The sequence below is a fragment of the Pelecanus crispus genome, chromosome 10, assembly GCF_030463565.1.
Source record: "Pelecanus crispus isolate bPelCri1 chromosome 10, bPelCri1.pri, whole genome shotgun sequence".
NCBI lineage: Eukaryota > Metazoa > Chordata > Aves > Pelecaniformes > Pelecanidae > Pelecanus > Pelecanus crispus.
In genome coordinates, this window is record NC_134652.1 from 40,709,813 (window position 1) to 40,724,014 (window position 14,202).

At 40.7% G+C, this 14,202-nt stretch overlaps 1 protein-coding gene across 3 annotated transcripts in view; it reads right to left on the reverse strand.

Annotated features, from left to right (window-relative positions):
- PCDH15 (protocadherin related 15) overlaps positions 1 to 14,202 on the reverse strand; it is a 400,140-nt gene that overhangs the window by 110,994 nt on the left and 274,944 nt on the right. For all 3 annotated transcript variants that reach the window (XM_075717276.1, XM_075717274.1, XM_075717275.1), the window contains exon 20: positions 709 to 825. In XM_075717276.1, coding sequence (XP_075573391.1) covers positions 709 to 825 — 117 coding nt within the window. The remainder of the gene's footprint in view (positions 1 to 708; positions 826 to 14,202) is intronic.

Below are 14,202 nucleotides of genomic sequence, written 5' to 3' on the forward strand. Positions count from 1 at the left end.
CACTAACAATTAAAAATTAAACCTGGCTGGCAGAACATCTTTGACTTTTATTGTCCTCAGTGTATCATCTGGTCACCACTGTTCATCAACCTCTGATTACAAAAATTGATATTACCCTTCAGAATAGCTAACAAGTCAAAAATATGTGCCCAGTTCTGTCAGTCAAGTGCTTCACCAGGGAGCAGCGATAAAAGCCAGTGGCAGAATTAAATTTTATCCCCAAAACAGGTGCACTCGTTTCAAATACTGCACATCCAATCGGGCTGGCTGGTGAGCTGTACGGTTCCACATGACCCTGTGATGTCTCAGACTGGAAATGCACAATGACTGCGGAATCAAGAAAGCGACAATCTTAAAGCTGTGTTTTGTTTCCTCCTTAAGCTGCAGAACTGTTCCAAAGACAGGCATGGCTTCCCTTCCTGCCTCTTCCTCTTATTCATCTACACTGTGAAGACAGATAAAGAGCTTTCCAAAAATCTTCCTGACAGAAAGGAGCTGTCTCATTGATTTGCCAGCTTCAGGAACAATCATTGTAAATGCGGCCTCTGTCCAGAACGACAAAGGACAGGCTGACATAAAAAATGTATGAGTTACTGCTCTGTGAAACCCATAATAATCACCTTTGTTGTTGAGAGAGTTAGGTCACTTATGAGGGTTAAAGATTTTTCCCTCTTGGGTGCAGGGTATTAATAGAAGCTTTTTGCTTACCGGAGGATCTTGATCCTCAGCTGAAACGGTAGTGATAACGGTGCCCTTGACTGCATCAGGAGCAACCATTCCCCTGTAGAGCGTTTTGCTAAATACTGGAGAGTAATCATTCATATCCTGCAAAACATAATTAAGAGTTTAGTTCTGAAGTTCAAACAAAATTATAGACGCATTCACAATCGTTTTTTTCAAACTCTACCCAATCACTCCTTCCTCATTAGGAAGCCTATTTGCCATGCACAGTCTCTCTTGGCTCTCAATTCCATTACCACCGCACAAAACTAGCGCACAAGGGGAAGGTACCAAAGTTTCAAAAAAAACATTCATGAGAGACAGATCAACAGAAGGAAATTCTGCAGAAAAACACGCAGTCTCATAAGTAAACAAAGCAGAGATTTCCATGACACCTGCTTCTCAAGCAGTGCGCCACAACACAGCTTCGCTAATTTTCTAAAATGAACGAGCTGCTGTTGCTTGACAGTGTGTGTTACCTCTAATACGCAATAAATGAATGGCAAATATAATGTCAGATTAGCACCAACACCTCATGAAAGCTTAAGATGGTGTTCTTCAGACTGATGTGGCCGTTGTCAAAAAGAAGCTTCAAAGGCTTGAGTTAAGCCCAATTTCATTGGCATAGGAGTGTGTGTGTATGCACATGTGTATACTTTCACCCCTATATATGTATATATACGTTCACAGGTGCCTCCTTGTGTGAAAGATGTAACCTCACCCAAACACCAGGCTGTGTGGGGTCGTGCAAGCTGGCGCTAAGGTAGACGCAGCGGTCAGGTGCACGTGGAGCTCAGTGACGTGGTGCCCCACGCATCAGGAGCCGCCAACATTTAGAAACTCGACCAGCATCACAGGTTATTAAAAAGGCATTCGTTCTGACTGTCAGAAGTTGTCAGAAAATAATTTGCCAAAATTCTCTCACAGAGAGTTCCAGAATGTTTATCTGGATGTTCTTGTAAAAAAAAAATGAATGTACATCTCTAAATCACAGTATTTATTCTACTAATAAAACTGATTTCTTTTTTTTTTCCATAAAGCCTCCTCCCTAGCTTGAATTCTATTGAGAAAAGATTTATTCATTTTTGCATCCTGCTATTTCCATTGTTTTGCACATATGGATGACATACATTAAATTTTCTGGGTTTTTCTTCAGAACAAATAAGAAGCATCCTATGCCTTCGGCACACAAGAGTGACTTTACTGATCCACAAATGAAGAGCAGACCTTTTTCCCCTTCAAGCAGAATGTGTGCCTGAGCCCTGAGGGAATACAGGTGCCCTCACCTCTTAGGTAACTCACACAAACACAGCTACTCAAAATTTAGGCAATGATGCCTCTACCTATTGTCACAGCTCTTCATGCTGCAAATGCAATATGCTGATACTGGCTAGCATGCCACACAATCATTTAAAACTTTCATCCATACCTCATCAGAGGAAACGACAGTATAATAAAACTCTCTCTCTCTCTATATATATATAAAAGACTGTTACAAGTCCACGTAGTAAATGCCTGAATAATTAATGCATTATGTTCTGTGGAAAGGTCTGCAATTCAAGTCTTCAAGGCACTGGAAATGCTTTTTCTCCGATAGAGACGACTGGATCATCAAAAAGTGACTACTAGGCGATTCAAACTAGGAGAGCATTCAAATGAAAACATTTTGGAAAAACATTCAAATTCAAACAGATTAGCATTTTTGCATGGAATTACAGTCATTGAATCTTGTAATTTCAATTTCTTGACCTGTTTGCAAGAAAATAATTCACTTCATCTGAGAATTCAATACCCAGGAGTATTTTACATGAACAATCTTGTTTCTCATAACTCTTTGAAGGGACATTGTGCTTGTAAAATAAGCTATCCTTTGTTCCATTTTGCTCCCAGAAACTCCACGCCGGAACAATGTATCACTGCGGCAAAGAAACCAACATCATACAGCGATCTCACAGTGCAAGACTCCATTCACAGCCATTCTACCTCAAAGAAAAGGCAGGCAATTACCTTATTTGAAGCAGACACAAAGTAGCTATGAGTAGAGAAATCCCAGGCATTTAGGGATGGAGTGTTAAAAATAGTCTCCAGTATGATACGAGAAATGTGATACAGCACTACACACATAGGTCTTACAACTGTGTAAAGCAGGAACCGTTTTGGTTTGTAGACCCTGAAAGTTTCCCAGTGGGATCCAACCTTTTACAAACCGCACACACACGGAGAAGACACCTTCTGTCCTATGAAGTTTCCGTCTGGGGTAACGACCCAATACTATGCTTATGGTAACACATTCTTTCGCAGCTTCTGCTTCCCGTGATCTGGATGCTTAGGATCACCTCCATGAAGCAGGTGAAGTTCCTGGAATAACCCAGCCTTTTGTCTGTATTTACTCATTTATTTTGAATCCATCTCTCTCTGTGCACCTGCAAATCCACAGCCATATCTGGCCTTTTTTCTTTGGCGTAGCAGCGAGAGACCACACTCTGTTTGCTCATGGTGGGGTGGGGAGAATCACCGTGTGACTTTTTATCTTTTTAATACCTTCATGTGACCTTAGCACCTGAAAATCTCTGACTTAAGGTATTGGAAAGCGTAATCCTGTTTAAAGATGATACACTACATCCTCTGCTATAGAAAATTACTAACTCATCCTACTTAACGCACCTATTTTTCAAGATACATGGATCAGTACAAAATACACAGGAATACAAAGCAAAGCATAAAGTAGGACAGAAAGCCTTCTGGGCAATTCCCAATAGAGCAAGTAGAGATTTTGTTAGAGACATGTTGGAGAGATTCATATATTATCATGTCTTTGAACTGGTATCATTTCTCTGTACATATAATGGGCACTAAAAGGTACCAAAAAGGTCACAAAAAGAAATTACTGATTTTCCGGCAAAAAGCATGACCACCAAGGATGGAATACAGTCTAGATCTGATATTGTTAGAGCACAGAAAGAAAGCACACTCCGTATTTTCCGTGAATAGCTCAAGAGATCATGGGCATGATCTGCCCCATCCCACCTCCAAAACCTGTGTCCCTGTAGTCAAGGTCTCCAATTCAATTTTCTTCATCAAAGTGGACTTAGCAGTGAGTAGCGTTCAGCATTCCCTGACCAATGCAGAGAAAGAGTTTTCAGGTTGGCATCACAGAGGGACTTTGGGCAAAAAGACAACATCTAGAGAAAGTGCTGGGCTTCTTGTCATTACTGGAGGCCGAAGACATAGACAGACATGTTTTTGCATAACTCAATAATTCAAGATTACTCTATACCTGATGGCTTCTGCTTAGAACACCACTAAACCTGACTTTGCACAGAAATGGATGCAGCATATGAGTGCAATCCCTAACCACAGGTTAGGAATAGAGTAGTAACCTGCCACGAAGTGGTAGTAAGAAGTAGTGTAATCACCTTTTAAAACTGGGGCATAATCCTATGCGTGCTCTTGTGGCCAAACTGCAGCACCTTACAACTGTTCACAGTTCATTGCTTCAGACACATAAATCCCAACTGCTATTAACTATTAGACACACACAAAAATACGTAAATGGAAAATATACGTAATGAATTCTCTGTATATCTCACTTTAAAATACTTGGGCTGCGTATTTTGACAGTAAGGTAATAGCAGCCACATATTCATATATAAATACAACACAGCCTTTGTGTCACTGCTCATCTAGCTGCAGATTTACTATATTTTTATGCACCTTTGTTTACAAAACAGAGTGAAAGTCAAAGGATAAAAACCCCAAAGCTTTCTCCCTATCAGAGATGCTCTTTACCTACCACTGTTTTGTTTCACATTGCCCACACTGGGCAGCACATAAAAGCAGAACGGGACACATCCTTACATCTTTCCTTTGCACAAAGACTAAGAATCAAGCATGAAGGACGCACAATATGGGAGCGATGCTCAAATATTATTGTTCTTGAGAATCCACATTAGTACCTTCAGAAGCAAATGAAGATGTATTAAGAGATTTCTTGATGCCAACTCACGTGTTAACTGAGACGTCACCCTTGGCATGTGAATGATCCCACTTCCCGACCAACTTCCCTACCCTCTGAACAAGACACATGTCATTCACAAGATTTAAAGGGTTATTATTTAGCAAAAGGTTTGTAGGAAACAAATATTGACCTGTCTGCAAAGATTATGAAAATGCTGAATAAAAATGTTGGTGAACTAAGATAATCATCTAGGAATGCCAATGAGGAGAAACAAAGCATGGGGGAAGAAAGGCATTAAAGAGCAAATCAATATGTAATTTAAAAATCATTACGACAGTCACTAGCTGTAATGTACTAATACTAAACTAGGTGTTCCTAGACAGGGGTGACTGCCGACATGGGAGGGCAATACACAACCAGAGCAGAAGAAAAATACCTGCAGTACAGCGTTCCCAGCATAAAATTAACTTGTAAACTTAAATGGACTTCAGAGATATTAATGTATTTTTGATTTATGGGGACACCAAGAGACCTTTAATGATTGTACTCCACTAAGTTAAGAATTAAGCATTTAACAGCTGGGTAAAATAATCCCCTCTTCCTCCTCATTCACTCATCTGGGAAACACACGAATTGGATTCAAATGTCTGCTGCCTTCCTCGCACCATCGCTGCCCCTTAGCTTCACCTGAAGTGCATACAGCTCCGGGTGTCCGGTGCACGCAGTGCAGCACAGACAGCACAGATCCACGTATGCACAGGCAGCGAGCAGAGGCCATCCTGGCTCAGCCCTTGGGCAGCTCCTGGCTCCTGGAGTCACCAGGATTTACGACAGGCTTTGTCACAAACTGGAGCAAGTCCCAGTGTTCCTCTCCGACTTCGCAGTGGATCCTGCAGATCCACCTCCCAAAGGATCGAGAAGCGTGTATGAAAAGAAAATCCCACACTTCAAAAACATAACCTGAGCAGCAGAGCCTAGGAAGGTCAACTGCACCAGGAGTTGCTATGGCAGTTCCAGGATATTTGGAAAATCCTGCCCAAATCCCACCTCCCAAAGGATTGAGAAGCGTGTATGAAAAGAAAATCCCACACTTCAAAAACATAACCTGAGCAGCAGAGCCTAGGAAGGTCAACTGCACCAGGAGTTGCTACAGCAGTTCCAGGATATTTGGAAAATCCTGCCCAAAGGAAGGAGCTGGATACACTCGGGATTACAGCTCCTTCCTGCTGGTTGCTGAGAGCAAGGCAGTTGTGATGAGCTCAGGATGCGGCCCCTTCTCGCTCCAGTGCACTACAGCTGCAGCTCATGACTGTTACCATGGTTCAATTAAGGAAATGCAACATTACAGACTTGTCTGAGTCGAATATTACCACTAACCTCAAGACTGTCTAAAGAATAATAAATTTTTTTGAAAATGTATTTTGGTAGAAATCTTGCTTTGTAAGAGAAAAATAAAGAGTAAAAACTTTAGATAATTTTTCATCAGTTACCTCCACACAAACAGAAGCAACTCCAGCTGACACTCCAATATATTTGATATATAGATATTTACACGCATATACATATAGTTATGTATACATGTCTATAGCTATCTCAGGCATAACAATTTGTGCAAATGCCCTTTCATCCTACAAAGGGAACCCTGGTGCTGTGCTGAAAACATTGCTGCCTTGAGCCTGCAGTGCACTAGAGGGCAGCCCTACCAAATGGGAGCGCAGCCTCTCCTCCCCCAGCACCCATAAAAAAATCAACGTGTTTTACCCTCTCCCAATTTCCTTCTTATGAAAACAGGGTTATTATACTTTTTTTACATCTAGGTTTTGGATTTTTTGGAGCTTATAAAATCAGTCTGATTTTTTAAATTCCTGTTTTTTGTAGTATGTGACCTAATTACAATCAAGTATTGATTATTTATTAAAATAGCTGTAACTCCATGATAGCAAAATCTCATTATTAACCTGCTGAACAGTCCCAGAGGGACAAAGGCCTGTGAGAGAACACCAAAATCACAGATGCTGTAGATTTATCTAGACCACTAAGAGAATCACACTGTTGAGAAGATTTTCACCATTATCAACAGAGTACGTGTGTAGAGGCGCCTACCTGGGGAGCCTGCATTACAAACGCAATTCTGCACAAAGCTTCCCTTCCTTCTTGCATCTCTCCTGAACTGCTAAGCAGAAAGCGTCTTACCATAAAGATTCTAAAAGTCTATGAGGAAACGTTTTACTCTACTATTTCTGACCTGTTGACAAAATCACCCATCAAGTTTGTTAGCTTCTTAAATAATGCATTTTCTTTGTTTGCAAATAGTTTCATAAAGCAATTGTAAGTACATCCATGTGTTTTCCCTACCACTTCAGGACTGTGCTCCTTGATTATACCTGCTGATACCAAGGTTTCTCGTTAACGACATCTAAGTGGAAATCAACATTCCCTCGCTGTAAAAACCAGCATGACTGAACAGTGTCTGAGCTAATAAATGCACATTAGGCATTTACAGCTCCTTTTGCAGTCTGCTGGCTGTTATCACAAGTGTAATAAATGGGGGGGGGGGGGGGGGGGGGGGGAATGTATTTTTAAAGCGATCCCTCCCTTCCACCAATGTTAAATGTACATAATATAATCCCACAAAGGGAGAAAGTAAAAATGTTTACTTCAAAGCATGGCATATGTCACACACTGAAATTTTCAAACCTTCCCAATCTTTTTGTACAACTACAGATATGTATCTGTAATTTTCTGCTGTCATTTTGTTTTGAACATCTGCCACTTAAGTCTATGTGCACATTACCAGAGATGGTGGCTTTCCATCCGAGCTGCCACCAAGTGTTTAATAATCCCCTGCTGATGTGTGGGGACTTCCAAGGGCACATTTAACATTCCTCTACTATACCCATGAAACTCTCTTCTACCAAAAGGAAAGGGGCGGTTTGGTATCATGGTACTTGAAAAACACTACTCCTTCCATGCATTCTTTAGCCATAGAAAGATGCCACTCAATGACTTATTTAAACACCCCCTCCCCCAAGATATTTTATTACTAAATAAGAAGAATGAAAAAACCCTAAAGGCCACAAGATATCATGGCCCTAAGGGCACCCGTAGCCCTTAATGGCACGGCCTGGCCTCACCTAGGCCCCCCCAACACCCTGCCCCTGGGCCCTGGACCCCATTTCAGCCCAGCTGGGGCCCTCAATCCCACTCCAGTGACACCACAGGATACCAGTCTCCAGCCCTGCTTCTGGCCCCATCCCCTTTTGCTCCTGGCTGGGCTCCCTGGACAGACCCCAGAGACCGGGTTGATGCCCTCACCATGTCTGGGGCTGTCGATGGAGCCTGCTGGTCTGCCCGCCTGGCTCCGTCCCCTCAGGCACTGCGCCCAGCCGGGGAGGGCACTGGGTCACCCTCGGCTCCCGGCTCGTCCCTCCACGTGGAGCAGCCTCGCTCACACTAAGCTCTCTCAATAACTTTAAATTTCTTCACCTGTTAACATGAACACACATGTTAACATGGACACACATCTTAACATGAACATCTGTTTCATGAAAAAAACAGGGAAGTGGGAAGTGAACCCTTTGTAAAAAGCGCCCAAGGACCCACAGGTCTTCGACCTCTGCCCCAAGGCCCTATCTTGCCCTTTAACAAAATATTCTTTGGGCCCAAGTAAGCAAGTGGTTTCATTCTGATGCAACCATGCTTTGCAACTGGTTCCTGAAGCTCCGCTTAGCTTTGAAGGAAGTGCCAAGCGCAGGTTATCCTTCTAGCAGACACCTCTCCAGCATTGTGCTCAAGAGGAGATCTTTCCTACCATCGTGACGTTTCAGCTACAGAATCTATAAGTGCCATACTTTCTTACCATCCATTCCTCTGGTCCATGCTAACTGGTAATAGCTATCTAGTGCCCTCAATTCTTTCTGTAATTTCTCAATTTCTGCAAATCCTCATTTGATTATATTTCTATTATTAAACTTAGTAAGTTTCCAAAGCCTTTCAGTATGATGCTAATCAACCTTATATGTACAAATTTAGTATTAAATATTAAAATGCAAATTTCATACGCCCTCATGTCATAGTGATCTTAAATTACATAATAGTCTAAAAATAAGTTTTAAAGCTCTTCTGACAAAAGGTCTCTGGATTTGGAGTCACAGACTCAGCATTGAAACAACCGAAAATTTGAGCTGTGACTTCAGAAAACCATTCTCTCACAGGTGAGTCTATTTTTTCTGAAAGAAAACCAAAATGTTATTCAACTTCAATCCCTTTACTAGAAGATTATCTTTTCTTTTCCTCTTCTCTTAAATGTCTACCATGCCATGTACACAGCTACAGCAAAATGCAACCACAGATCTTTACTTTGAGCCAACTGTTGATTGATACATATATATATATTTTCATGCATGCATGTAAACTATATCTATTCTTTCACTAAGCAAACACTCATGCAAGTTGAGAGGATACAACATTATTCTCCAGGCCTTAATAACCACTAACAATTCCCTAAAGGACTATGGTAGGCAGTTAGTATACTATCTAGAACTGGGACAATAACCAGGATCTTAATAAGCTCTCATCCATCAGTTAAAAGACGGGTATTATTAATTTAAAGGAGTGATTTGTTGTAATTTACCTCAATAATTCTGTGGAGTGGTTCACAGCAACAGAATATTATACCTCCAGGTGTATCTAGCCTTTCAAATTGATTGCAAAGGGATTAGAAATAAGTAACTGTACAGTGGCTTAAAATTACGGAGGTAAAGTCATTCTTTTTAAGATATTTTCAATTTTGTTTCCTCTGTAATTCGTACTTTAATTTCATCAGTCAGTTTCTGTAATTTATACAAAGAAAGTGAGCGTGCGCAGAACAATTTATACTTCCTAATGTATATGATAAAAATAATGGGGAAAAAAATCTATTTATCACTTATGTCACTGATTCTTAGCTTTAAAACTGTTTCCTTTACAAATGCAATAACAAGTTAATTTTATTATCAACAAGCATATATGTGATGGAAAACCACTGTGATTATTTCCACTTCAAATTACTTATGTATCAGAGTCCCTGCAAAGTTTTGACTCATGAAAAATGCAGCTTTTGAGGGAGGGTGGGGGTGATCTCATTGCATGCCATAATACAGAAATACCTAATTTCATCAGATACTGGAGTATCAAGAACTTGAAGTCCCTTCCCATTCTTTATGTAATCTCTTGACCTCTTACAATAAACACATACCCCCTTAACAGTATTCTCCTTTAAGGTTCATGCATCCCGCCAGTACATTCATCCCCCGAGACACGTACCAAAGTTTGCAATCAAACCTTTATTTGCGATCCTAGATTTTGATTTGCTAAGCTATTGTTTCAATTTTGTATTTACATTAAGTCCACTGAAGTAAGCCACTACTTGAAAACTACTCCTAGCTGTGCCACAAGTATTTGAAATACCTTTTAGGTTTATGTATCAACCACAGTGACTAATTTAGAAGGAACTGGGTCAGAGAATCAAGCAATGTTCAGTAACTTCGAGCAAGTTTGAAATCTTTGTGATGATGCTGACAAGATAATATGACAAACTATATGAAGTGGCACTTTGAATTTTTCCTTTAATTGGGTGCCGTGCTTCTTTACACAAGATACTTTGTTTGAAGCTATACAAAACAGAGGCTTGTTACCATGGTATAACTGCCTCTTTTTCATATTTAGTGCTCAGCATGCCCTAAAGTAGCCCATAATATAAATTAAGGGATAATATTCATAGTGGAATATATAGGGTAATAAATGACTAGCAGATGATTGAAGAGATAGTTGAGATTGAAAAAAAAAAAAAAAACAACCAAACTGTTTACTGGCACCACAGTCCAACACTGTGCCTGCGATTCCATTAATGCCACTAGGAAAGAGATAAATGAGCAGTTACATTTTGGAGGCAATACAGCTCATTTTTTTAACCTTCGTGTAAGTTATGTGCTGTTGCTGTACTGGACTGCCCTGTTATTCTTTAAATGGAAATGGTTTTCATGACATGTTAGAAAGGAAGGATTAACTTGATGGAAGTAAATTTATTGAAAAAACAGAACTTAAATTTTATCTTAGGATTATTAGAAACCGATGACATGTGTTTGACCTTAACTGATTCACTAATGTCTTTTACCTTCCATATATTCTTCATTACCTGTATAATTTCTGGCAGAATATCTTCATTATTATTGTAATTAATTCTCACCATAACATGAAATCCCACCATAATGAAGCAATGATGCATTACTGCTCACCTGCTCATTAGAAACAAGACTGGAGTGAATTTCTAGTAAACACCTGCAGGAAGAGAAAGCAGTGGCAGCGACACATATGCATGGCTATTTAAAGTTCTGGTGGAGCAGGGTTCGAACCTAAATGTCCCCCCCGCCCCCTCCCCCAATGACAACTTGTGCTGTGGATCCCTCTTCTCCCGTTGTCTCCTAGTGATAATTGAAGCATTTTATAGAGAAGAAAGCCACTCGCTCCCCAGCACTGCACAGCAGCAGGGTAAATGTGCTCTGTGAGAGGCGGGGAGGGTCCTGCTGTAACATTTTATTCCGCTGTCTCAAACGCTGGGTTCCTGCATACCTTCTCCAACACACCTTTATTTGCTTTGCTTTACTGTTGGCTCCGATTGTTTGGTTTGGGAGGGTGATTCATCCACAAACATGCAGCTTCTTCTAACCCTCCCACCCTAGAAAAGCAAACAATTTCTGTTTCTCCTCCTTCTGATTCAAGGTTTAGGTTGTCAGAGAAACAAAGGGAGCTTTCTTGTCTAAGCAGGTTGGAGCTCTGCGGTGCTACGACATCATTGTGACCGAGATCGTGCCATTTGCTTCCAAGGTGAAGAAGAAGGACAGCAAGAACAGTCATGTTGATGAAGGACCAGTCAGAGCAACCATGCCAGAGAGAAAGATTTAGCTGTTACACATTTTTGGCCTGTTTCTTTTACGCAAAGTTCCCAAGGAAGGGAAGACTTAGCATAGTGATTATGAAAGATTCAAATTCACCCCCACAATAAGTACCAATCAATGCATATAATGCAGCATCTAAAGCATATGTTGACTCCTGACTTCTCAATGGCATGCTTCTCTTGAAAAACGAGTTTAACTGTTGCAGTTTGCGTACTCTCTGATGATAGCGATATGTTTATTGATGTTCATGGGTAAAGTCAGTTTTACTAAATCTGGAAATTCATTGTATAATGTTTGTAACAGTCCACTGGGATTAAGGCATGGTAGAAATTATATGAAATTATTTGGTAGGCAGTCTTGTAATATGTCATTGCTAGAAACATATAGATCTGTTTTCCCTTATTCTTGTTGCTCTATCACTTTGAATCGTCAGCCAGGGATAATGGCTTCATTACACTACATACTCTGCTTGAAAAACAAGAAAGAAAACCAATCCCCGAACACAGAAGGCAGAGAAAAAGCAATTATAACAAACAAGAAAGAGACATAAAGTAATACAAAAATAATGCTGGTAGTAATAACAAGAGGAGGTCACAGCATAAAATATGCAACTACCTTACAGGCCCCACGATACAGAAATTCTTACAATATATATTTAGGAACATGTTACTCATTTAACAGCAATATAAACTGGAAAAAGGTTAGTCCTGTTTCTGTTAAGATGCTCTATTACCATAGTAATTGTTTCCAAATGCTAAATGCTAATAATAAGCACACCATTTGAACAGTAATGATTTCGCTTCTTCCAATACTGGGAAACATTTCTATTGTGAGGGGATGCTTGTGCATTCTGCAGTATGTGCTACAGGCGCTCGTAGCAAACAGCCCTCTCAGGCACCGAGTGAATGCAAATCTCTGCCAGGGAGAGAAATTATGCCTTGACAGTGGCAAACCACTGAAAAATAGCACAGAAATTGTTTCTTGGAGTTGCTAATGTTTTTGTCCCTTAAACTATGTTTTCAAGACTGATATTTGCTAAGTCTAACCTGTAAAATTTTAAAAAAATTTAAAAAAACCCCAACAGATAAAACAAAAGGTTTTGTGTTCTGGATTACAGATCCGATTACAATCATCAATTATTCTGGATGAACACTTGTGCAATCTCCCATGCCACCCCAAGACAAGATGACTCATTACTACTTTCAGGTTAAGGTGAGAAGTTATGAAAGCAGCAAGAAGAACTTGGGGAAAAAGAAAAATCTTGGCCTGTTTGAGGTGGTTTGCCTCTTTCTGGTGACAAGAAATCAATGCCACTTACACTATTCCTTCTCAGTAATGCTAGAAAGGATGCAACAATTCATTAATTTACCTTTGGCTTTCTTCGAAGAAAGAGTCATAAGACATCCATACAATGTAAAGGGCTGTTTGGCCACAGCAATGGCCAATAATGTATTTCAATACTGACATGCAGGTAACAGATTAAGTTATTTTTTTTCTGCAGTGAGTATTCTTCTACGCAATCTGTGTTTTGATCAAGTTCAGGGAAGGTTAATACAAACTATTTGTAACTTGTCATGCCAGAGGCTGAAAGCGAGAGTCTAAAGAAAGTCACTGTGTGTATCTGCCCTCCCGCGAGCCACAAAGATCAGTGTGATTATGGGTGTACTGCACTGCCGCTCGTTCAGTTTTATACCACGTCAATGATAGATGAAACCATCAGATGTCGTCCACAGTTGGTTAACAGACTCCTAGTACACAGTAAAAATAACAATGCTTTCGGTTAAGGGCTGGACTGTGAAAAATGACAAATGTTAAGGGAGCAGCACAAGCCCAAAAGGACTTGGAGACCTCTGTAATACCAATAATACTCTGAGGATTATAGGGACTGAACCCCTAATGGCTATGTGAACACCCTGCTTGGACCCACTATTGCCTTAAGGCTTGCTTCTGGTTTTCTCTAGTTCAATTTTGTGTCACTGAAGACTGCAATCAGCACAACTGTTATGTTAGGGCCTACAATGCATCTGCACTTGGTTTATTTCCTATTTGGCGTCACAAGCACTAAAAAGAATCAGACACATCCAGTTCCTGGTCCCAGAGCAGGAGCAAAAGACAGGCTGAATGGGAACAACTCCTCCAGAGCCATGGCAGAGGGACGTTCATCCCCACACAGAAGCACCCTGTCCCTGAATGCAGGCTCTGATTTGGCAGATGGCCTGGCAGGAACCGTGAGTTTTAGAACCGCTTCAATTCCCTGTGCAGATATCTTAATTGGTCAACAAAAAAATCAGAAATTACTCCAGTGAAACAGTGAAAATGCTCATGAGGAGTTATCTATTTAGCTATGCCCTAAAGCAGCAGGTCGGACTGCGGTTAAGATTGCAGAGGAATGAAAGCCTGGATTGGAATCCAGCAATACACTGCGCGTGAGGCTCTAGACTGCTACATAATGGACGTCATTTACGCCATCATGCATTCAAGACCTAGGGCTGGATTCAGTGTCCTGTGAACACCCTCACTGGGCTGCTGGACACAAATCGGTTCCCTCTGTCAGCTTACCAGGATGTGCTGACGTCGGCCCTGTACAAG